This window comes from Taudactylus pleione, unplaced genomic scaffold (genome assembly GCF_031769625.1).
Source record: "Taudactylus pleione unplaced genomic scaffold, aTauple2 ptg000189l, whole genome shotgun sequence".
NCBI lineage: Eukaryota > Metazoa > Chordata > Amphibia > Anura > Myobatrachidae > Taudactylus > Taudactylus pleione.
The window spans coordinates 6,401,058-6,427,478 of NW_028284591.1; the positions used below are offsets into that span (position 1 = coordinate 6,401,058).

A 26,421-nucleotide genomic window follows, 5' to 3' on the forward strand; every position below is an offset into this window, starting at 1 on the left:
CTAACCCTAACCCTCACCTCCCGCAGTCTAACCCTCCCCTCCCGCAGTCTATCCCTCACCTCCCACAGTCTATCCCTCACCTCCCATAGTCTATCCCTCACCTCCCACAGCCTAATCCTAAACCCCCCCTCCGCAGCCTAACCCCCCCTCCGCCCCGCAGCCTAACCCTAATCCTCCCCTCCCTAACCATATCAGATCACCAGGTTCTATTATCATGTATTTATATAGCTCTGCTAGCGTCGGGCGTCTTTTTTGTTTTTTTTTGCAAAAATGCATTTACGTCTCAATGCAACTAGGACTCATAAGCAGACTGTGGTTCATATACAGACTCAGTGGCATACAGACATACAAGTGTCGCATATCACATTAATTAACACGGTAGTCTTCTGCTGCGGCCTAGTCACATCGCGACTTAGACACATTTTCTGCTAGAAAAGGCGCACGGGATCTGGAAGCTCACTCACGCCAGGCAAGTCGCGCTGCATGGCGTATTGAGGCTAGCTGTATGAGGACACATCTGCACCAGTATGTTTTTGGTTAGTGGAAGGAGACTTGAGTATCCCAAGGAAATCCACATGACCATTACATTGCAGTGGGCTGGAGCTCTTCCTGATGCCAGTCTTGGGATTTTCGCACTGTGAGTGCACAGCTGGGTAGGCCCAGCCCAAGGACCCAGATAATGAAGGGGGCGTGGCCAAATCTGGGAGGAGCTGCAATGGGGGATAGTGTCAAGGGAAATTAGTAACCCTCTGCACCCCCTGTATATACTGCCCCCATAGAAAACTATGGAGATTGATTGTGCAGGGTCTGGCAGCCGGGGAGCAGGAGATATCTCCTGCATTCTATATTGGTACATTTAAGGGATACTTAATTCTGCCCTTAAACATGTGAAATCAGCAGCTTCTGTATATTTTAAGGACAGAATTAGCTGATAAATAGGCCCTATAAAAAGCAATAGTTTCCATGGGAGTTATACAGTATATACGACATAGGTCATATTATAACTTTAATAAATAAATGACAATATAGAGATGTCCCTCCTTCCCCATAACTAGCACAAGAAATATTGTCGGGAAATGTTCCGTGGACTCTAGTACTCATTTCCACACTCTCTAATACATAAAGCTGCATATTACGGTGCTGGGATACACTGAAGTCTTTTTACATTTTAACAAACTACAAACTGGTAAGGCCCCATTCTATATCATTCAGGAATGCTCCCTTCTAATGTATATCCCCCTGACAATCCCTGATGAGGGTCCGGCCTTGCTGCCAGACTTAGCTTAATGCCTTTTCTTGTTAGTTTTGGAAAATAAGGCGGCCAGGGCTCGTACAAAGTACAGACAACTTCCTCTCCTACTGTACATTAAAGTGTAATTATGTAACACGCCCCGGTGTGGCCAGGACTCTGAAAACACTGCTAGAACCCCCCTTTGTGCTGGGCGTTTGTCCTGTGATATTTACACAGGTTGAAGTGTTTAGTTGTGGGCTGGGAATGTTCTGTAGATTATGCTGCGGAGGTCCTTGTCTAGTGTTCAAAGCACATATATAATATCATTAATTATACAGTGCTCTAAGACATGAATTCCCTGGCCAGTCCTTGCAGCAGCTCTGCTGATCTATAAATCACTAGCCACGATAATGCCAGATCGTCTAATAAAATGTACGCAGGGTTGTTGTTCATTGATGGTAAATGGTCATTTATGCAAAAGGACACGTGGAATTGGAAACTGTTGCTTTCAAAATGAAATGTAGCTAATGGCCAAGGAGAAAAAACAGGAAAACATTTGTACTTGCACAATACCGGCCTGATTCCGAGCCGCGCAAGCAGTGCCGATTGTATATGGCAGTGAGCGATGTTACGCTACTGCGCCTGTGTGAAAATCCAGCGCAGGGCCAGATTCTGAATACAGATGTGTCCTCGTACACTTTTGCCGCAGTCGCACCAAACGACCCCTCTCAGTGCGCCAGGTCCTGTGCAACTCAGCTTGCACAGAGCGTCTTTTCAGCTCAAATGAGTATTGGTGCATAAAAAGGACGATATAAATGATAACTTTATCGTTTGATCATTTATATCATCCTTTTTTTAGCTCCCCCCCCCCCCCCTCCCAACGACCATCGATGCGTGGACACGGATGGTCGATATCGACCATCGTCCGTGCATGCAGGCCAACCTGGTCGATATATCGACCATGTTAGCCTGTTTAGTATAGGGACCCGCGGGTCGTTAAGTCGTTTGGGAGTTGGAGCATGTTGCTGGATGTTCGATATCGATCATCCAGCACATGCAGGACGATCAGACAACGATATCTGATCGTCCCTTGTGTACGGGCCATAACTGTGTGCAAAGGAGTCTGAATCTGTTTACTTAGCGTTAGGATGCAGCGACCATGTTTTTCACATTGGGTTCCATTACTCAGTTGCACACAGATATACAAGTGTCGCATATCAAATGAATCAGTGCAATCTCGTGAAGCGGCTTCGTCGCATTATAACAAAAACGCACATAACAGCAAAAAAAGATGCCACACCGCCCAGGCACTGCTTGCCTGCACCAGGCGTCTCACGTCTCATGACGTATTTAGGCTAGGTGTCTGTATTTGTGGCCCCTGTTATGTGAACGCTTAGCCATAAGTCATAGTGAGACAAGCAGACACTGACGGAACTTGCTCACACACTGACATTACCCTGTAGTCCGGGCAAAGCTTCTTCTACCATAGCGACCTCATAATTACATTATGGGACGAAACTAACATGCACATTCCAGTCTGCTTCCACCCCCTTCAGGCCCAGATTCCTAATACAGCAACTTGTGCAATGCAAAAAGTAACCGGGTCCCACATACTTAAGTTAAAGGGGGTGTTGGGCATAGTATATGGGTAGCTGGACACCTGTTCTGCTCGCCCTACCCAAATGCCCGTCCTGTGGAAATATGTGAGTCTGCAGGTCTTTGGTGCTCTGAGGGCAGAGAGTCTCTCAGGGCTGAAAGCTCCGGATGTGTTACACAGAGTGGTAGGGTGAGCTCACATCAGGGTAACGTGCTAGGAGGGTTAATGAGACAGACACTTCAGAGATGTATTATAGGAGATAATAGGGAGCCAGCTCGGTTTCTGACAGACTGGTTGTGCCGGATTTGTCTCATTTAGCTTCTCTGAGGAAAGAGACTCCTAATAATATAACTGAGGTGATTTAGTTAGATGTTGCTTAACATACTTCTTGATGTAATAGAATGTACATAGGAGCTCTGGAGCGAAGGAAAACTAGAATTATATAGGGGATAACGGACCCCCTAATGTAAATGATAGGGATGCCACAGAGGATCTCTGCGACTATATAGGAAAACGAGACTGCTGGAGGTTTTGTACTTGTATTTCAGAGGAGCAATTAATAAAAATGTACTCTAAGGCCTCCAGACCATAGTAATGGAAATGCTGTGTATACATTAACCAGGATACAGTTGGGGAGAGCAGAGATGAAATAGGATGTACAGCAGCAATACTAGTGGGGAAATTGGTATGAAATACCGACGGCTGTGTAGCCACCGGTTCAAATCCCGACAGGAGGAGATCCCAACGCCGGCTGGTAAGTGCACTAACCCTCCCTTAGGGGTGCTTAACACTAAAACTCCTGGAGTGGTGCCTAACCATAAGTCCCCCCCCGGGGTTGCCTAAACCTAACCCCCCTTCCCGCACCCTAAACCTAACCTACCCCCGGGGGTGCCTAACCCTAACCCTCCCCCCTAACCCTAATCTCACCCCCACCCCCCCAAAACCTAACCCAGGTACACTCCCTAACCCTCCCCCCCACCCAGCCACATCCCCCCCCCGCCCTGCGGCTAATGCTAAGGATGCTCTGGACTTGCCTCCTTCGGGCTGGTGTCCTTTGGCGTTCCGGGGTCGGGATGAAGATAGGCGTTGGTATTTCGACGCCTATTTTAAGTCCCCCGACGGACTTCTCCTGTCTGGATATAGACTGGTGGCATTTCGTCCGCCAGTCTATAAACGGCATCACCTAGTGGTCAGTAAGCTTAATAGCAGTGCTCAATGGCAGGCAGCTGCTGACAAGGTGATGTATAAAGTAGGTGGGGGAGGTTAGGCTTGGGCATCACTACGGGAGGGTTAGGGTGCGGGAAGGGAGGTTAGGGTTAGGCACCAACGGGGGGAGGTTAGGGTTATGTACTAGGGGGGGAGGATAGGCTTAGGCACCACTAAGGGATTGTTAGGGTGCTTACCAGCCCCAGTCGGGATTTTGATCCGTCGGTCTTCCACTGTCGGTATCTGATCCGGCGGCTATTTAGCCCCCGGGATTACATACCGATTCCTTCTTTCCTTATGGGTGTCAGGATTCTGACTGTCGCAATGCCGCTGTCCGTATTCTGAAATGCGGCATCCCGACCACCGGGATCTTATACCCAACCCGCACGGAATTCCTCATCGAGGGTGGTGAATAATAATAGTAAATACTGTAGATTTGTGGGCTCTACAAATATGTGCTCCTCCCGCCACTAGTCTAAACCAGTTTTCTTTCATAGCGACAAATAAGTTGAGATATTAAATGAATAAAGTTTCTTTTTATTAGACGTGATTAGATCTACAGACGCATATTATAGTGACGGTGCTGCTTATCTACAGTCCAACAAACGCCTTGAAGCACAAACGTCAGCCTGAGCACGGGAAGATACATACATGTCACACACATCCTACAGAACGTGGATAAAATAGATGGAGAGACGGAAAGTGCTGACATTGTCTCACAATTGTCTGTGAATAATAGCTCATAATGACAGGAGAAGATTTCAGGTTTATAAATGATTTTGGTTTGCAGGACAGTAAACTAAAAATTTGCATGCGAAGTAAATAGAAAATTTTGTTTTAAAATACTCCAAAAACTAGAAACATTTTCAAACCGTTTTTTTTTTCCATAATATTTTATCGCCGCTAATTATGGCATCACTGTACCGAGAATACTTGTATTTCAGTCCGCACCCAATTGCTGTAACCTACCACTATATTTTTGGATTGTGGGTGGAATCCAGAGCACCCAGAGGAAACCCATGCAAACTCCACACATATAGGGCCTTGGTTGGCATTTGAACCCATGACACCAGTGCTCAGAGGCAGCACTACTAACCACTGTTTCACAATGCTGCACATATATCTTTCAGTGGTGACCAAATGGTAGATAAACTGGTTTTGTTCAAGTTGCAGAACTTGCGGTTCCAGCTTCCCTATAAAAACACACACAAAAAGTTTTCTGATGATCTCACAATAAAACATGTCCTTGGTTAGAAAGGGTTACAAAACCGTTACCGATCAGTTAGGCCACTACTGATACATCGTCAGCGCATTAATATATTTAAGCATAAAAAGCATTGGGATGACAGACTGACAGACCCTGGTGACAGCCACTAAATGTGTATGAGAAAATGCCAAAAAGGAAATCTTGGCTTTTCAAATAGAACACGGTTACCCTTCTTGGTTGCCAATGACTGACTGACCCGGGAACAGTGGCCTATGCAAATAAGATGAAAGTGGAACTTTTTGACATTGATAAATGTTATGTTTGGAGAAAATAAAACGCTACGTTCCATCAAATGCCCCTCCATCCACCTGAAAAGTACAAGGGGGGGTGTAAAACAGGCTGCGGCTGCTGTTGTGTATTGAGGAACTGGAAGCTTTTTGTTCGTTGAAGGAACCACAAATACTAGATTGTGGCGCCAAATTCTGCAGACAAGAGTCAGGATGGTACACTAGGGGAATCGGTATGATTTACCGCCAGACCCATGCCCGGCGGTTGGAATCCCAACAGCGGCATCCCAGCAGAGGAGGAAATCCCGATCGTCTTAAGGTAAGTATATACTAACCTATTTCTACCCCCTAACCCTCCCTTAGGGGTGCATAACCCTAACCTTCCTCCCCAGTGCCTAAACCTAATCCCCCCTTCCCCGCCGCCTAAACCTAAGTCCACCGGGGGGATACCTAACCCTAAGTCCCCCGTGGGGGTACCTAACACTAACCCCCCCTTCCCCTAGCCTAAACCTAACCTCTCGGGGGGGGGGGGGTGCCTAACCCTAAGTCCCCCCCGGGAACCCTAAACCTCCCCCTCCCCCCCGCGGCACTCGGCATCCCTTCAATCGAGATGCCGGGCGTCGGGCTCCCGCCGTATGTCTAATGACAGGCGCGGCATATTGACGCCTGTCTTTAGACCCTTGCCGGGATATGACAGTCGGGAAGCCGGCTGTCGGGAAAATATATCAACAAGAAAAAAAAAACCCAGTGATGCATTTGTATGAAACTGTTTAGATCATTAATGCTCACAGAGGTGCTACTCCTCACCTAATGACACAGTAACACTAAGGAACAAAGGGAAGATTGTTGTATTGTTTAGAAATAAAATGTTACTTTCATTTAAGTAATTTAAAATGTGCATAATTTACAGTCTTCAAAAGCATTAAAGCCAAAAGTTAAAAAGTGAAAGGAAAAATAACCCTCTGTGCAAAAACCCTACTGCTTATAAATAGAACAGTTGGGATAAATACAGTTACTTATTCGCTTGTATAATGCTTTGTATGTTAGTATAGACCACAGGTTCTCAAACTCGGTCCTCAGGACCCCACAGTGCATGTTTTCCAGGTCTCCTTACAGAATCACAAGTGAAATAATTAGCTCCGCCCTAACTACTGTATCCCTGGACATTTAGTAATTGGTTTACAGGCAAGAAGATAAAGTGCTGTCACTTGTCTGAATACAGACGGGGTAATATACAGTATATCGCTGTTGCTGGTTTTAATATTAACTATGTTGGTGTCTTGTCACAGATAATGAGACTTACAAACTTTATTGCCTTTATTGCCCTGGATAATACAATAAAGCGGCAATTAGAGATACTTGATAAGCATATATCTGTGATGGATCGGCCTCACGGATGTCATTTATGTATTCCCTCGGCACACGGAATATTTAAACATGTTTCCGCAATAACTCTTATTTCAGTTAAGCTATAATGTTTCTACAAATGTTAATGAGTCTTGTTACATGCAGTTAAATGGTTGTATGAATTCCTAACATATATTGTAAATAAAGATGTATTATTATCCTTTATATGGCGTCATAAGTGATCTGCAGCGCCTTACATAGTACATATAAACAAATAAGTGAACAATAAACCAGTGACTTATAGTACCATACAATGCAGGACAAGGACAAGGTTTATATGCATTGGTGATCGTAACACTCAAATAAGCAACAGGGTGTATTCGTCAGGGCGCTAGTGGGGAGTAAGAAGTAGATGAAAGTATAAGTAAGGAAAAGCACAGGAGGGTAGAGGGCCCTGCTCGTGAGAGCTTACATTCTAATGAGGAGCACCAGACAAACAGACATGACACAGATGGGTTAGACAAGGAGGAAGGAGCATGTAGCAGCAAGTTAGGAAGAGAGCTGGAAGGCTTTGATGAGAGCCCATTTGAAGATATGTGGAGAGTCTGATAGGGAGTGGAAGAGAGTTCAAGAAGTAAGGAGCAGCACGGGCAAAATCCTGGAGGTGGAGTGGGAGGAAGTAATCAATTGGCATGAGAGGCGGCATGTATTTGTTGAGCGAAGATGGCGGATGGGAGTGTGAAGAGAGATGAGATCAGAGATGTAAATGGGAGAGGAATGGGTGAGGGCTTTGTAAGTGAGTGTGAGAACCTTGAATTAGGTTCTGAAGGAGAAAGGGAGCCAGTGTAGGGCTTGTAGAAGAGGGGAGGCAGATGTAGAGCATTTTATAGAAGAAGATGATCCAAGCAGCAGCATTGAGGACAGATTGGAGTGGCGAGAAGTGGGAGGCAGAGAGGCCAGATAAGAGGAGGTTATAGTAGTCCAATCTGGAGATGACCAGAGAGTAGATGAGGGTTTATGTAGCATCCTGGTTGAGATGGGGTCCAATCTTGGAAATACTTTGAGATTGAAACGGCAGGACTGTGAGAGGTGCTGTATGTGGGGTCTTAGGGAGAGGGAGGAGTCCAGAATAACTCCAAGACAGCGCACTTTGGGGCTAGAGGAGATAGTTGTGCCATCAATTGATAGACATTGTGGGCAGCGAGGTTATGAAGGAGGGTGGGAAGATGATCAGCTCAGTCTTAGACATGTTAAGTTTAAGAAATCTCTGGGACATCCAGGAAGAAATAGAGAGACAGTTAGAGATACGAATAAGTAGAGAGGGGGAGAGATCAGGGGAGGAAAGGTAGATCTGAGTATCATCAGCATAGAGATGATAATGGAGGTCAAAAGAGCTGATGAGTTCACCTAGAGAGGAAGTATAGAGGGAGAATAGGAGAAGTCCAAGAACAGAACCTTGGGGGACACCTACTGTAAGAGGCTGTGGGGGGGGGGGGAGGTGTCATGAGAGGAAACAGAAGGAACGTCCAGAGAAGTAGGACGATAGCCAGGAGCAGTTTCACGTAGACCAAGGGAGTGAAGGATTTGCAGCAGGAGTAGGGGGTGGTTCACAGTGTCAAAAGCAGCTGCGAGGTCAAGGAAAGAGAATGAGCAGAGAATAGTGGCCCTTAGATTTGGCAGCAAGGAGGTCATTGCTGACTTAGGTGAGGGCAGTTTCAGTGGAATGGAGAGCATAAAAGCCAGACTGGACGGGTCAAGGAGGGTGGGAGGAAACAAAGGTGGTAAGACCGTTGTAAACTATACGGAGTTTAGAGACAAAAGGGAGGAGAGAGATGGATCGGTAGTTGGAGATAATGATAACAGAGGTGTTAATGGTGCACAGAGAAGCGGCTGACACGCGTTTCGCTGCAGCTTTTTCAGGACACTGACCATTAACATCAGGTTATGTCCCCCTGCCGCACAGACCACCGATAGTTTGGGGGCGGATTTGCATGAGAGGCTTCAGGTCATGCCACAATAAGACTCTGACTAGGCCGTACCAACCGGGTCGTTTCTGGTGTATATCTGCTAGCGCGTTTAGGAGTATCACGGTGCTTTAATTCACCTATTCTGTTAAATTCCAGCTTTGGAGAGATCATCATGATTCTTCGACATTATAGAACAAAGGGAAGAGTAGGTTGTTGTGAGGTGCAGAAATCTTGTATTCATTGATGGTAATATTTTTTTTAAACAAAGTCCGTAATTGTTGATACAAATTAAAAATTGTGTGTTTGTGTTAATAGTTTGATACAATTCAGCTTATCTACTATTAGGACATCGGAGACGATCAGGTCAGGTTTTAAATTTGAATAATACAGGAGTACGGGTAGTTTTAAAGGGTTCACATAAATTTCCTCCGCACTGTAGCTGACTGCATATAACTGTGTTTCCTGCCTCCTGTTGTGGATCCAGTTTCTGGGTCTCAGCATATAATGCAGACATTCTGCGCATGAAGAGTGATAAAAGTACCGGCTGAGGCCCTGATTCAGAGCCGGACGCTCTGACAGAGCGCTCGCTCTGAATCAGGGACGTCCCTGCTCCTTTTTGGAGCGGCCTCCTGACCGCTCGCATAGCTGTGGATGACCACCCACAACTATAGCGAGCGGCCAAACCCCCTTTGGTGCGAGACGTTATTCGGGTCTCGTGCATTCGCACGACGGAGCCGCCTCCGTCATGCGCACTTGGGCACCATCGACCCGCTTGCGAGCGCTCAGCGCTCGCGAGCGGGTCAGAATCAGGCCCTGAGTATGGTGCAGACATATAATTAGACCCTGCCATAAATAGGACCAGCGTTTCTATAAATCAGTTTTACACGAGCTGTAGCAGCTGGATGCACAGGAGAACAATAGGGCACTAATGACAGGTTGTACTTTCTTGCAGCTAATGTGGATCTGCTTGACGCGGTGTGTGTGGAACTTCATAAGACATCTGCAGGGCTTGGCTTCAGTCTGGACGGAGGAAAAGCTTCTATTTATGGGGACAGACCTCTATTTATCAAAAGGATTTTTAAAGGTATGTTTTTCATGTCTTAGCAGAGTTCTTACTACAGTAATACACTAAAGATTACGTTATTGCACAACAACTGGATGAGAGGTAAGGAAACAAGGCAGATGCTTTGGGCTCAGGTTCAGAAATGCAGCAAGATTAATGTATCAAGTGTGCAACTGCTTCCCACCAGTATAACTGTTATGTCTGCATCTGAGCGCCATCCACAGACCAGTGCCAGATCTGTATCATACCATCACCCACAGACCAGTGCAAGATCTGCACCTGAGTGCCACCCACAGATCAGTGCCAGTTCTGCACCTGAGTGCCACCCACAGATCAGTGCCAGATCTGCACCTGACCTGACCATCGCCCACAGACCACTGACCGCCACCCACAGACCAGTGCCAGATCTGCACCTGACCGCCACCCACAGACCAGTGCCAGATCTGTACCTGAGTGCCATCCACAGATCAGATCTGCACCTGACCGTCACCCACAGACCAGTGCCAGATCTGTACCTGACCGTCACCCACAGACCAGTGCCAGATCTGCACCTGACCGCCACCCACAGACCAGTGCCAGATCTGTACCTGAGTGCCACCCACAGATCAGATCTGTACCTGACCGTCACCCACAGACCAGTGCCAGATCTGCACCTGACCATCACCCACAGAACTGTACTATATCTGGATTTGAGTGTCACCTACAGAAGTCTGTCATGTCTAGAACTGACCTCCATCAACACTGGAGGCTTTTTCTTTTTAATGTAAGAAGAGAAGGGTACGATGTGGGAGTGGGACACATCTGCTGGCACTCTATGTACTGTAGTATGGCTTCTCAGCCTTGGGTAGGAAAACACATTCTCCCAATCCTTGTGAAGAGAAGCAGGGACATCATCGCACTATGGAACGCTGCAGGGACATCATCGCACTATGGAACGCTGCAGGGACATCATCGCACTATGGAACGCTGCAGGGACATCATTGCACTATAGAACGCTGGAGGACATCATCGCACTATGGAACGCTGCAGGAACATCATCGCACTATGGAACGCTGCAGGGATATCATCGCACTATGTAACGCTGCAGGACATCATCGCACTATGGAACGCTGCAGGACATCATCGCACTATGGAACGCTGCAGGGACATCATCGCACTATGGAACGCTGCAGGGACATCATCGCACTATGGAACGCTGCAGGGACATCATCGCACTATGGAACGCTGCAGGGACATCATCGCACTATGGAACGCTGCAGGGACATCATCGCACTATGGAAAGCTGCTGGGACATCATCGCACTATGGAAAGCTGCAGGGACATCATCGCACTATGGAACGCTGCAGGGACATCATCGCACTATGGAACGCTGCAGGGACATCATCGCACTATGGAACGCTGCAGGGACATCATCGCACTATGGAACGCTGCAGGGACATCATCGCACTATGGAACATCATCGCACTATGGAACGCTGCAGGGACATCATCGCACTATGGAACGCTGCAGGGACATCATCGCACTATGGAACGCTGCAGGGATATCATCGCACTATGTAACGCTGCAGGACATCATCGCACTATGGAACGCTGCAGGACATCATCGCACTATGGAACGCTGCAGGGACATCATCGCACTATGGAACGCTGCAGGGACATCATCGCACTATGGAACGCTGCAGGGACATCATCGCACTATGGAACGCTGCAGGGACATCATCGCACTATGGAAAGCTGCAGGGACATCATCGCACTATGGAAAGCTGCAGGGACATCATCGCACTATGGAAAGCTGCAGGGACATCATCGCACTATGGAACGCTGCAGGGACATCATCGCACTATGGAACGCTGCAGGGACATCATCGCACTATGGAACGCTGCAGGGACATCATCGCACTATGGAACGCTGCAGGGACATCATCGCACTATGGAACATCATCGCACTATGGAACGCTGCAGGGACATCATCGCACTATGGAACGCTGCAGGGACATCATCGCACTATGGAAAGCTGCAGGGACATCATCGCACTATAGAACGCTGGAGGACATCATCGCACTATGGAACGCTGCAGGGACATCATCGCACTATGGAACGCTGCAGGGACATCATCGCACTATGGAACGCTGCAGGGACATCATCGCACTATGGAACGCTGCAGGGACATCATCGCACTATGGAACGCTGCAGGGACATCATCGCACTATGGAACGCTGCAGGGACATCATCGCACTATGGAACGCTGGAGGACATCATCGCACTATGGAACGCTGCAGGGACATCATCGCACTATGGAACGCTGCAGGGACATCATCGCACTATGGAACGCTGCAGGGACATCATCGCACTATGGAGCGCTGCAGGGACATCATCGCACTATGGAACGCTGCAGGGACATCATCGCACTATGGAACATCATCGCACTATGGAACGCTGCAGGGACATCATCGCACTATGGAACGCTGCAGGGACATCATCGCACTATGGAAAGCTGCAGGGACATCATCGCACTATGGAAAGCTGCAGGGACATCATCGCACTATGGAAAGCTGCAGGGACATCATCGCACTATGGAACGCTGCAGGGACATCATCGCACTATGGAACGCTGCAGGGACATCATCGCACTATGGAACGCTGCAGGGACATCATCGCACTATGGAACGCTGCAGGGACATCATCGCACTATGGAACATCATCGCACTATGGAACGCTGCAGGGACATCATCGCACTATGGAACGCTGCAGGGACATCATCGCACTATGGAAAGCTGCAGGGACATCATCGCACTATAGAACGCTGGAGGACATCATCGCACTATGGAACGCTGCAGGGACATCATCGCACTATGGAACGCTGCAGGGACATCATCGCACTATGGAACGCTGCAGGGACATCATCGCACTATGGAACGCTGCAGGGACATCATCGCACTATGGAACGCTGCAGGGACATCATCGCACTATGGAACGCTGCAGGGACATCATCGCACTATGGAACGCTGGAGGACATCATCGCACTATGGAACGCTGCAGGGACATCATCGCACTATGGAACGCTGCAGGGACATCATCGCACTATGGAACGCTGCAGGGACATCATCGCACTATGGAGCGCTGCAGGGACATCATCGCACTATGGAACGCTGCAGGGACATCATCGCACTATGGAACATCATCGCACTATGGAACGCTGCAGGGACATCATCGCACTATGGAACGCTGCAGGGACATCATCGCACTATGGAAAGCTGCAGGGACATCATCGCACTATAGAACACTGGAGGACATCATCGCACTATGGAACGCTGCAGGGACATCATCGCACTATGGAACGCTGCAGGGACATCATCGCACTATGGAACGCTGCAGGGACATCATCGCACTATGGAACGCTGCAGGGACATCATCGCACTATGGAACGCTGCAGGGACATCATCGCACTATGGAACGCTGCAGGGACATCATCGCACTATGGAACGCTGGAGGACATCATCGCACTATGGAACGCTGCAGGGACATCATCGCACTATGGAACGCTGCAGGGACATCATCGCACTATGGAACGCTGGAGGACATCATCGCACTATGGAACGCTGGAGGACATCATCGCACTATGGAACGCTGGAGGACATCATCGCACTATGGAACGCTGCATTCTGTCAATTCTTTTCAGGATATAATTTGTATTCCCAGAAACCACAATGTCTTCCACTGCATTACACAACCTCCCCCCCCCTCTGTCTCTGAGGGAGTCCCAGGTGACTTATCAGCACAGATCTGCACAGTGCACTCTGAGACTGAAAGTTTTTGGCTGATGGTGTTAAATAGTTTCTGCTACATTGAAAAGTACAGTGATTGAATATGTTTATGTTATAGATGACATCATACTTTGTCTGCCCAGGTAATGCCAGACGGGTACTTTAAAAAAAAAAAAAAAGAATGGAATGCTAAAATGCTGTTACCGTATAACGCCATAGTGATTGTGCATTGGCGCACGGTCCCGGCCCTGTTTCTGCTCAGAAAATCTCGTCACTGTAAAACAGACGTTGATCCGTATCTTCATACAATTAGCTGAAGCTCCTAATATGACTTTGGTTTTCTCTGTTCAGGATTTAGAATCTTTTTTTATGAACTTGCTAATCGGAAATAATGCCCAGCGCAATTATCATTTTAGATTGCGACTTGGGGGTCTAGTTACTAAGCAGTGTTAGGAGACAGAGTAAAAAGTGATAAGAAAGTGATAACGTTCCAGCCAATCAGCTCCCAACTGTTATCTCGCAGGTTGTGTTCGAAAAATGACAGTTGGGAGCTGATTGGCTGGTACCTTATCACTTTTCACTCTGTCTCCTAACACTGCTCAGTAACTAGACCCCTTGATGTGTTATGTAACAGACCCGTGAGACTACGTTTTAGTCGCAATGCGATGTACTAGGATGCATCGGGAGTCTGCGCTGATTAATGTGATATATACGACACTTGTCTATCGTGTGTCTGAGTCTGTATATGAAGCATAATGAGTCTCAGTCGCACACAGATATACAAGTGTCACATATCACATTATTCAGCGCAATTTCCTGATGTGTCCCAGTCGCATCGCGACTAAGATGCATTTTCGGCAAAAAAAAAAAAAGACGCCCGGCGCTGGCAGATTGGCACAGGACCTGGTGCGCCCAGAGTGGCCGTTATGGCGCAACCGCAGCAATGATGTATGCGGACACATCTGTATCTGTGCATTCCAAAACCGCTGACCAATGCGGCAATAAGGAACGTTACTTTTTAGGACTTGGCCGCAATCCTTCATAAATCTCGAAAGCCCCAGCCTTGGAGTGTATGTATTGTCTGTGCACGGATTAATTCATTACAGTGTTTTCAAAAAATGTGCGACTTTTACTAAAACTAGACTGTGTCACTATTTTGCCTCTAGGTGGAGCCGCTGAGCAGGCGGGAAGGATAGAAGCCGGCGACGAAATCATTTCAATTGGCGGAAAAGCTTTGATTGGGCTTATGCACTACGACGCCTGGAATATAATTAAGTCTGTTCCCGAGGGCCCGGTACAGTTACTAATCAGAAAGCACAGAACTGCGGTGTGACCATTAACGCACTCTTCGGTTTTCCCATGTACAACAAAGCCCCTCTCAATATCCATCTGTAGGGCGGTGACTCCGATGCCCGGACCTGAGCTGCTGGGGAAGTTTTTGGTGTTATAACATGACGTGAACATATTCATCTGAGCTTTCCCGCCAGCCCCTGGAGACCGTTCAACGGCGACTGCGCTTTATGACCTAGTGCCCATACGGTGAAAGCCAACGATTCTCAGTGTCCTTTTGTGGCGATTACACTTGAATAGTACATTTATTTATATCTCCTCTTTCAAACACTCTATTTGTTCTATTTAGTGGAAATATTGTTTTACTCAGTCCATTTAAAAGATCATTAAACCCAAGTTGCACATTACTCTATACTTCAGGGCGGTACCTCGGATGTCGGACATTGCAGGGAGCCTTTCAGTGGGAGCGGCATAACGTGTTCATACAGGGCCCAATTCAATTGGAGGCGAAAAGCCGCGATTGGCGATGAGCGCGATGTTTTTGCCTCATTTGCGTGTTTTGAGGCGAAGTTTTCGCCTGCTTAGTCAATGCGCGCACGCGGTTTTCTCCCTATTTAGATGTAAAACAGGCAAAAACGTATATGGGCGAATGCAGCTAATAGCGGAACTGGCAAAAAGGTAATTTTTTTGGGGGGGGAAATCAGTCTGTACCCCCAGTAAAGCTTAACTCACCTGGGGAATCAATATAGAAGTGTTTTATTAGCCAAGTAATTCGGGATCTTCTATTGAGTGAAAGGGCTAATATGCATATTTGCATAGGTGTGGCCAAATTATATTAAGCAGCGTCTTTTATGAAAAATAATTGCTGTAGTTAAATTGGGGGTACGTGTAAATGGATACTAGTATATTTTGTGGTTTGTAAAGTGCAGAATAATTTTTGCTGCAATCCTAAAAACACCTGTCCCATCCATAGAGCCCCGCAAAATACCTATCCCAGTACTTTAGCCCCATTTTAAAATTTTTTTTTAATTTTTCACCCCAAAAATGACATGGCTTTTGTAGGGGGTATTTAGAAAATGTTTGATTATTTTTTTTTGCCTAATTAGTCATTAGGGGGGGGGGGGGGTGCCCAAAGGGTTCTGAACCAAGTCCCCAGTTTTTTTATAGAGATTTTGCACTTCTTTTCTCCTGGCTTTTGGTGGAGAAACGTTTTTGCCTGTTTGGAGTTTTCGCTTTGGCGAAAACGTCCTGGAGTTGAATAGGGCGATACTTCGGAAACCGGCAAAAACCGTGCATCAGCAAAAACATTTTGCCGAACGTGGCTTTTCGCCTCTAATTGGCCCAAGTGTCCCCCATCTTCAGTTCTCTCTTTGTATGAAAACTTTTCCATGTATATTTTGAATATTAATTCAAATTAATATTTTAGGGTTGGACCTTCAGCTGAAATCCCCATACGTTCTGCTTAATTCCTGTAATGACTGTAAATGTATTTGAACTCTGTCTTTTTTTATTACATTTAAATGAACATTATTTTTTCCTATCCCATGAGATATTTTTAGTAAATTATATTATTTATGTTTTTATAGCAGACAAAATTCAGCTTTATTTTTTATTTTTTTTAGCTTGCACGACTTTAAGTAGATGCAAACGCCTCCGTAGGATTTTATAGTCGCCGCCCATTAAAATCTGCCGCTGACCTCTGCGTTCAGATTATGGAGGTTGTGACTCAAACCTGTAGCAAACCTGCAGCTATAGGGCCTGAAATATAAAATGAACCATTAGCGCCATCTTCTGGAAAGTCACGGCAACAAGTCATTGTCAGATTTAAACTATATTTTTCTGAATAGCAAATATGTCTCAGAATGACCCACACAAATATATGATTATATTTGCCATATATATATTTTATAGCGCTGTAGAACATAGTCAGGAATAGCGCCAAATAAAATAACCTAGAGGTGACCGTTGGATTAATATCATATAGGTGAAAGTGAAATTTATTTTTTCTACGGTGCATTAAGAATCTATATTTACAGCCACAGAAAGAGAGTTCGGCAATGGGTAAATTCCACATAGTGCTTAAAAATGTACTGGTATTTTTATTATGTATAGTAATACATTATAAGGAAGGATCCGGTAGAGTATATTTGTAAATGTGACTAAAATACTGTTAAGATTTTTTTTAATTATATAATAAATAAAAAACGAAACAATTTAAAACTCATTCTAACAAAGACATTTTGTAACGTGGAGCAAATATCACCAAACGTGCTGTTCCGGCAGCTTAGCGTAAGATACTGTACCATATAATGAGCTATTTATATCCATAGGTGACTGCGTCTAATTCTATGCACGATTCATTCACTAAGTGTTATATATGATCTGGCTATATGTCATTTACAGGTTCACGGTAGTAATGCTATATAGTTCATTTAGCTCTATATATAGAACATGTATTTTGCATTTGAATATTCTGAGCTGTTTTTTTTTTTTTTTTCTATTGATCTCTATGGTGAAATATGTGAAATAAAATAATTAATCGGTATAATCTGAGCAGTTACCCCCTCCCCCCTAATATGGTGATCATCCGTATATGGATAAATGCTTTTGTGGGTTTTCTCCCCCAAAGCACGGCAGTTATAATGCCAAGGGCGTAATATGGAGCAAACAGTGCTCACATGCGACTACACTAAATCACGTTCTCCTCAATCAGACCCAAAGGCCATTCTGGGGCTACATAAACGCTTGTACTTTCCGATGGTTACAGCGGCCTGCAACATTTTATTCCACTGATATCCATCCTTTACCGAAAGCTTTTATGTAACAGTCCAATTAACGCTTTAGATTTTTCCTGGTAAATAAGTTCTTTAAAATCCTAAAAACAAAAATATTTCATTACAACCAGTGGGTTTATATAGAGTATAAAACTTTTTTTATTATTATTCCTGTTAGCTACTTCTACCCGTTCCCGTTGATGTTATACGAAGGTAGTTAGACTATTGGGTCACCCCTGGATGTTTTTCCTTCTTATAATGTGTATGGAGATGACGGATGCTCGGATGATGAATTTATCCCTCTGATTCCCTATATGGCTTTGCACTTTGTAGATGTAGATTTAACAATTGGGAACAAGGGCCAGTCACTAATTTGCATGCTCCCTATATATACCCAGCCCCTGCCTGACAGACAGACAGACATCATTTCCTTAAAGTCTGAGGATACAATTAGATTTCCAAAGTAGAAAGGTGATCTGCAAGAACTGTATCCTTGTGCTGTGAGAAGACCTATCCTCTATGAGACGTGATAATAATCATTGCAGCAGATTTGCCTTCCATACATAGAGCTGAGCTGTTCAGCCAATAGGAGATGGAGATTTGCCTTCCATACATAGAGCTGAGCTGTTCAGCCAATAGGAGATGGAGATTTGCCTTCCATACATAGAGCTGAGCTGTTCAGCCAATAGGAGATGGAGGTCTTTACAAGTGTCAAAAAACTTTATAACTTTCAGCCGAGGCCTCGTGAAGTGTTTCTGAGTGGAACAGGGGGATTTTCCACCATCAGACGACTCAAAATTATTAGTTGCCTCATGCAACTTTTGCTAAAGATGTTACTTTCTTTCTTGTAGCTTCCGCCTATGCTTTTCAGCCATGTATTTATATCAGGCAATGTTTATGTTCATTCAACACAATGATGATTTAGCTTTCTGCAGTGAATGCAGTTGTGTCCAGAAAGTGAATATATTGTGGTATATTCCAGGGTCAATGAAAATAGGAACTGATTATATAAAGGCATGGCTGAAAAGCAGGGCAGTTGTACAAACCCAAAAATTATAGTCATCTGAAGGTGGCAAAAAAAAAAAAAAACCTTTTAAAATGACCAAGAAAGTTTTTTTTTGTCGGCAGTCGTGGCTGTTAGATTTGAGTGCATCATATTTCCTCACTAGAACCAGGCATGTACTGAAACCATCCTAATCACTATTGTATCATATTGTATATTTTGTTTATATAATTCTGTCAATTGTCGGAGCTGCCTTGTACATGACACAAGATCATGAGTGCAATAACACAAAATAGACTGTACATTTTTAATGCTGCTTTTCCTCAGCTATGTAAATCTGATATTGTATCTTGTTTTTAGTAGTTTTTGCAGAAAACATTTTAAAATAAACACAATATTCCAGCTACCTGTTCCTGCATATCATTTTGTGGCTACCTGTCCGTGCTTTATCAGCAGCAGAGAGCGCCATCTAGTGGTGAGCTGTTGGCTACATGTCCGTGCTTTACCAACAGCAGAGAGCGCCATCTGGTGGTGAGTTGTTGGCTACATGTACGTGCTTTACCAGCAGCAGAAAGCGCCATCTAGTGGTGAGTTGTTGGCTACATGTACGTGCTTTACCAGCAGCAGAGAGCGCCATCTAGTGGTGAGCTGTTGGCTACATGTGCGTGCTTTACCAGCAGCAGAGAGCTCCATCTAGTGGTGAGTTTTTGGCTACATGTACGTGCTTTACCAGCAGCAGAGAGCGCCATCTAGTGGTGAGGTGTAAAATTGTTTTCTTTCTGGTTAAACATTGGATATACAGTATAATTGTGCGAGTGTCACATAGAGGTCTAATTTACACCAAATTTTCTCTCCATCAGTGAGACAGGAGTCTCGCATTACTAGGCTTTGCTGTTAGGTATACCCTGCTCCTTCCACCATATAACTCTCTTTTTGGCTTCTTTTCTCCTCCATCCTACAATGCCACAAAGGTAAAGTTGGCTACATTTGCTGTCACAGACCAAATTCTAAAGATGTGACCATCGAAGTGTTAGCCCGAATAACCATTTAGCACTGATTTATGGGGTAGATGTAAGCCGCGGAGAGCGCAAAAGCACCAACCAATCAGCTCCTGTCACAGACTTTATTTGAAAAATGACAGAAGCTGATTGGTTGCTACTCTCTTTTAATCTCTCTCTAAGGTAGGGGTGAGCAATAAGAGGCCCTCCAGCTGTTGTTGAACAACAAATCCCAGCATGCCTTGCAACAGTTTTAGCATGGCCAAGTGGCAAAACTGTTGCAGGGCATGCTGGGATGTATAGTTCTACAACATCTGGGGGGCCACTTATTGCCCACCCCTACTCTAAGGCTTAGTGCATCTACTCTTTGGCAACTTACAGTTGCATCCTGGTTGGCTGATGACTGTATAAAGCCGGATCTGATTGGATCAGGTTGTGATCTGACACAATGCAGTGTGACTGGTTGATTTGATCAAAAAAATAACTAAACATGTCAAACAAACATTTATCTCATTTAAGAGGGATATTAGTTACAGATTAGAAGAAAGATCTGATGAAGTCCAGTGGAGGGGCTTCAACCACATCAACCGAAGGCAGGATGGATCCATTTCTCGGCGAGGTAGGAAGTGCCACAAAATGAAGCCAAACCAAGACCGAGTCCTAGGCTGCTGTGTTGTGTACCAGGGTTCACCTCTGGTCACAGCGCCCCCACTTCTGGTGTCAGAGACTAACACTTCCATTGCCTCCAGGGGTTACCCGACTGATGGGGTCACAAAAAGAACGTTTTCTGCCCAAAACAGCAGCTATATAGGTTACTTATCGTTCCACCTGGAATTGGTGAGTAGTAGATGAAACTCTGGTCTTTATCTCCAATACTCTAGAGAGAACTGTTTTGTAGTTTTGCTTTTTTGTTCTTTTTCCAACCACACAACAGAGAGGCCAGTGGTCCCAATCCCCACACAATAAGAGAAAGGGCAGCACAGACGGTGTAATGGTTGGCATTACTGCCTCACAGCACTGAGGTCATGGGTTTGATTCCTACCACGGCCCTACCTGTGCGGAGTTTGTATATTCTCCCTGTGCTTGCGTGGGTTTCCTCCAGGTGCTCCGGTTTCCTCCCACACTCCAAAAATATACTGGTAGGTTAATTGGCTCCCAACACAAGTTAACCCCGGTGTGTAAGTGTGTGCGCATGTGATAGGGAATATAGAATGTAAGCTCCACTGGGGCAGGGACTGATGTGAATGGCCAAATATTCTCTGTAAAGCGCTGCGGAATATGTGTGCGCTATATAAATAACTGGTAATAAATAAATAAGAGGCAAAACCAAAGAGGCTAATTTCAGCTTTATTTTATCAGAATTCTCCAACTTTACAGTTGTGATCTGGCTTTTAACCACTTACCTGACAGCCGTGGTGTCTGCCACTGTATGTCACTGGGGCTGGTGCAGAACTGATTCCCTCCTCCTGATCCGTCCCCCAGGTAGTGATTATAACGTCACAGACCGCTAGAATTGTGCTCCAGAATAGCATGCAAACGGCACTCTAGGGCGCATGTGCCAAAATAAAAAGTGCAAGGGGGCAACATACAGTAGTTTCCTTCTGGGCACAAATATGCTGATCTCTGCATGTGCAGCTACCACAATTCACCGTCAGTGATTCTTGCACTGTGAGCTGGACCTACGCATAGACTCCTACAGGATGAACGTGATACTAAACAGAAGAGGAAGACAGAGCTAAAAGGGAGAGGGAGAAGAGATACGTAGATAATATGATTGGAAATAAGCAGCTTAGCTGTAAGTATGTTACTAAAAATAACTACAGTGTGTTGGTTTGGATTTAAAACTGATTGACCGCTAATAGCTTAGATACTAGGTCAGGTAAGTAGGTAGACTTGGGCAGGGCACCCTGTCACCTTGCACCCACTTATAACTACAGTGGTTTGAAGCACTAGACAGCTGTCACTGTCTTTGTAAACCAGGGGCATTTTCTGAATGTTGTAGGACTGTGTACAAGAGAAATGCTCTCCATACTCCCATATGTGACACATACCCGCCTCACTCTTCCCTTGTCAAATATGCTTCCCAACTTTTCTCCCCTTGTGACTCATTCCCCAAGGTACCCCCTCTCCCAATCTAGGGCCCGGGCTCCTAAGTGCCCCAGGACCCTAGGCAGGAGCCTAGGTTGCCTAGTGAATTATTCATCTCTGTTCTGCACAGACCTCACGTCCAGGGAGCAGCATTAAGTGAGATATACAGAACCTCATGTTTGTCCCGGGATTCTGGGCAACATTCTGTCTGTGTGGAACTGTTCCCCAAAACCTAGACTGCCCCGACAGAATCAGAATGTAGACCGGTGGCAGACGGCGCCTCTCTCTCTTACTGTACCTGTTCTTGCAGCTTTGACTGCCTGCTGCTCCTGTCTGATGCTGTGATGCTGCTCGGTCGCACCCCGCAATGTCTGTAAATTAGCAGGTACATGGAATGCTGAGAAATGACATTAACACTACACTTACCTGCTACAGTAGGTTTCCCTGCAGATGATTGCAGCACTCAAGGGTATCTAGCAACAGCGTCATTTGTTAAAGGATGCACGAGGGACTTGTTCATGGGAGGGGAGGTGCAGGAATAGAGAACAGAGAACTGATAAATGTGAGTGAGTTCAGAGGGACAAAGAAAAGTGAAGAGGACACATACATGAGGGAGGAGTCAGCTGCACCATCTGGGTAGAGGAATGGATAAGCCCTGTGCCCTGATTGGCTGTGATACTGTCACCTCATCTTTGGGCATTGCACATCCCACAACCCATGGGGATATATACCACTGTCATCAACCATTTAACATCACTAAGTCTCAGCAGCAGAAAGTTGAAATACATATATACTAGCGACCCGCCCTGGCTTCACACGTAAGCAATTTCATCTCGCCACAGCCCCCTATATCTCATACCAACCTACATCATGTCACCACTATCCCCTACATCTCATACCAACCTACACCATGTCACCACAGCCCCCTGCATCTCATAACAACCTACACCATGTCACCACAGCCCCCTGCATCTCATAACAACCTACGCCATATGTCACCACAGTCCCCTGCATCTCATAACAACCTACACCATGTCACCACAGCCCCATGCATCTCATAACAACCTACACCATATCACCACAGCCCCTTGCATCTCATAACAACCTACACCATGTCACCACAGCCCCCTACATCTCATAACAACCTACGCCATGTCACCACAGCCCCCTATATCTCATACCAACTTACACCATGTCACCACAGCCCCCTGCATCTCATAACAACCTACACCATGTCACCACAGCCCCCTGCATCTCATAACAACCTACACCATGTCACCACAGCCCCCTGCATCTCATAACAACCTACGCCATGTAACCACAGCCCCCTATATCTCATACCAACCTGCACCATGTCACCACAGTCCCCTGCATCTCATAACAACCTACACCATGTCACCACTATCCCCTGCATCTCATAACAACCTACACCATGTCACCACAGCCCCCTGCATCTCATAACAACCTACGCCATGTCACCACAGCCCCCTGCATCTCATAACAACCTACACCATGTCACCACAGCCCCCTATATCTCATACCAACCTGCACCATGTCACCACAGCCCCCTGCATCTCATAACAACCTACACCATGTCACCACAGCCCCCTATATCTCATAACAACCTACACCATGTCACCACAGCCCCCTGCATCTCATAACAACCTACACCATGTCACCACAGCCCCCTGCATCTCATAACAACCTACACCATGTCACCACAGCCCCCTGCATCTCATAACAACCTACGCCATCTCACCACTATCCCCTGCATCTCATAACAACCTACACCATGTCACCACAGCCCCCTGCATCTCATAACAACCTACGCCATGTCACCACAGCCCCCTGCATCTCATAACAACCTACACCATGTCACCACAGCCCCCTATATCTCATACCAACCTGCACCATGTCACCACAGCCCCCTGCATCTCATAACAACCTACACCATGTCACCACAGCCCCCTATATCTCATAACAACCTACGCCATGTCACCACAGCCCCCTACATCTCATAACAACCTACGCCATGTCACCACAGCCCCCTATATCTCATACCAACTTACACCATGTCACCACAGCCCCCTATATCTCATACCAACTTACACCATGTCACCACAGCCCCCTGCATCTCATAACAACCTACACCATGTCACCACAGCCCCCTATATCTCATACCAACCTGCACCATGTCACCACAGTCCCCTGCATCTCATAACAACCTACACCATGTCACCACAGCCCCCTGCATCTCATAACAACCTACACCATGTCACCACAGCCCCCTGCATCTCATAACAACCTACACCATGTCACCACAGCCCCCTACATCTCATAACAACCTACACCATGTCACCACAGCCCCCTACATCTCATAGCAACCTACGCCATGTCACCACAGCCCCCTATATCTCATAACAACCTACACCATGTCACCACAGCCCCCTATATCTCATACCAACTTACACCATGTCACCACAGCCCCCTGCATCTCATAACAACCTACACCATGTCACCACAGCCCCCTGCATCTCATAACAACCTACGCCATGTCACCACAGCCCCCTATATCTCATACCAACTTACACCATGTCACCACAGCCCCCTGCATCTCATAACAACCTACGCCATGTCACCTCAGCCCCCTGCATCTCAGAACAACCTACACCATGTCACCACAGTCCCCTGTATCTCATAACAACCTACACCATATCACCACAGCCCCCTGCATCTCAGAACAACCTACGCCATGTCATCACTATCCCCTACATCTCCTAACAGCATCTGCTTCTTACCACTGCCCCCTGCATCTCATAACAACCTACGCCATGTCACCACAGCCCCCTATATCTCATAACAACCTACACCATGTCACCACAGCCCCCTATATCTCATAACAACCTACACCATGTCACCACAGCCCCCTATATCTCATAACAACCTACACCATGTCACCACAGCCCCCTATATCTCATACCAACTTACACCATGTCACCACAGCCCCCTGCATCTCATAACAACCTACACCATGTCACCACAGCCCCCTGCATCTCATACCAACTTACACCATGTCACCACAGCCCCCTGCATCTCATAACAACCTACGCCATGTCACCTCAGCCCCCTGCATCTCAGAACAACCTACACCATGTCACCACAGTCCCCTGTATCTCATAACAACCTACACCATATCACCACAGCCCCCTGCATCTCAGAACAACCTACGCCATGTCATCACTATCCCCTACATCTCCTAACAGCATCTGCTTCTTACCACTGCCCCCTGCATCTCATAACAACCTACGCCATGTCACCACAGCCCCCTATATCTCATAACAACCTACACCATGTCACCACAGCCCCCTATATCTCATAACAACCTACACCATGTCACCACAGCCCCCTATATCTCATAACAACCTACACCATGTCACCACAGCCCCCTATATCTCATACCAACTTACACCATGTCACCACAGCCCCCTGCATCTCATAACAACCTACACCATGTCACCACAGCCCCCTGCATCTCATAACAACCTACACCATGTCACCACAGCCCCCTGCATCTCATAACAACCTACACCATGTCACCACAGCCCCCTGCATCTCATAACAACCTACACCATGTCACCACAGCCCCCTGCATCTCATAACAACCTACACCATGTCACCACAGCCCCCTGCATCTCATAACAACCTACGCCATGTCACCACAGCCCCCTATATCTCATACCAACCTGCACCATGTCACCACAGTCCCCTGCATCTCATAACAACCTACACCATGTCACCACTATCCCCTGCATCTCATAACAACCTACACCATGTCACCACAGCCCCCTGCATCTCATAACAACCTACGCCATGTCACCACAGCCCCCTATATCTCATACCAACTTACACCATGTCACCACAGCCCCCTGCATCTCATAACAACCTACGCCATGTCACCACAGTCCCCTGCATCTCATAACAACCTACACCATGTCACCTCAGCCCCCTGCATCTCAGAACAACCTACACCATGTCACCACAGTCCCCTGTATCTCATAACAACCTACACCATATCACCACAGCCCCCTGCATCTCATAACAACCTACACCATGTCATCACAGCCCCCTGCATCTCAGAACAACCTACGCCATGTCATCACTATCCCCTACATCTCCTAACAGCATCTGCTTCTTACCACTGCCCCCTGCATCTCACAAGAGCATCCTTTATTTCACCACAATCCCTTTCATCTCACCACAGGTCCTGCTTCTCACTCCTTCCCCGGGCATCTCACCAGTGACTGTGTCACCACAACCCCCACTACTACTACCCTGCAGCTAGCTGGGGCCCGCCCACTGGGATGTGCTGTGAAGGGCAGGAGGATCATGGATGAGCGATTTGTATTGCAGCTACGGTAAGCATTATCGGCACCACGTCCCCAGGGCTGGGGCACCTGTACATATTTCTGCAGCCTCCACGCGCACCCCTCCCCAGCTACCGAACATGGCGATGAGCAATGTCCTCTTTGCACAGTGTTCCCTATATTTCCTGGGCTTTCTCGCCATACTGCCCATGTCTGAGGACAGCGCTGACTTCCATGG

The 26,421-nt window shown here is 46.5% G+C and overlaps 1 protein-coding gene across 3 annotated transcripts in view; it reads left to right on the top strand.

The window, feature by feature from the left end:
- Positions 1 to 19,139, top strand: part of PDZD2 (PDZ domain containing 2) — a 337,168-nt gene extending 318,029 nt beyond the window's left edge. For all 3 annotated transcript variants that reach the window (XM_088476480.1, XM_088476481.1, XM_088476482.1), the window contains 2 exons: positions 9,795 to 9,926; positions 14,833 to 19,139. In XM_088476480.1, coding sequence (XP_088332606.1) covers positions 9,795 to 9,926; positions 14,833 to 14,999 — 299 coding nt within the window. In that variant the 3' untranslated portion in view covers positions 15,000 to 19,139. The remainder of the gene's footprint in view (positions 1 to 9,794; positions 9,927 to 14,832) is intronic.
- Positions 19,140 to 26,421: the final 7,282 nt, after the last annotated feature.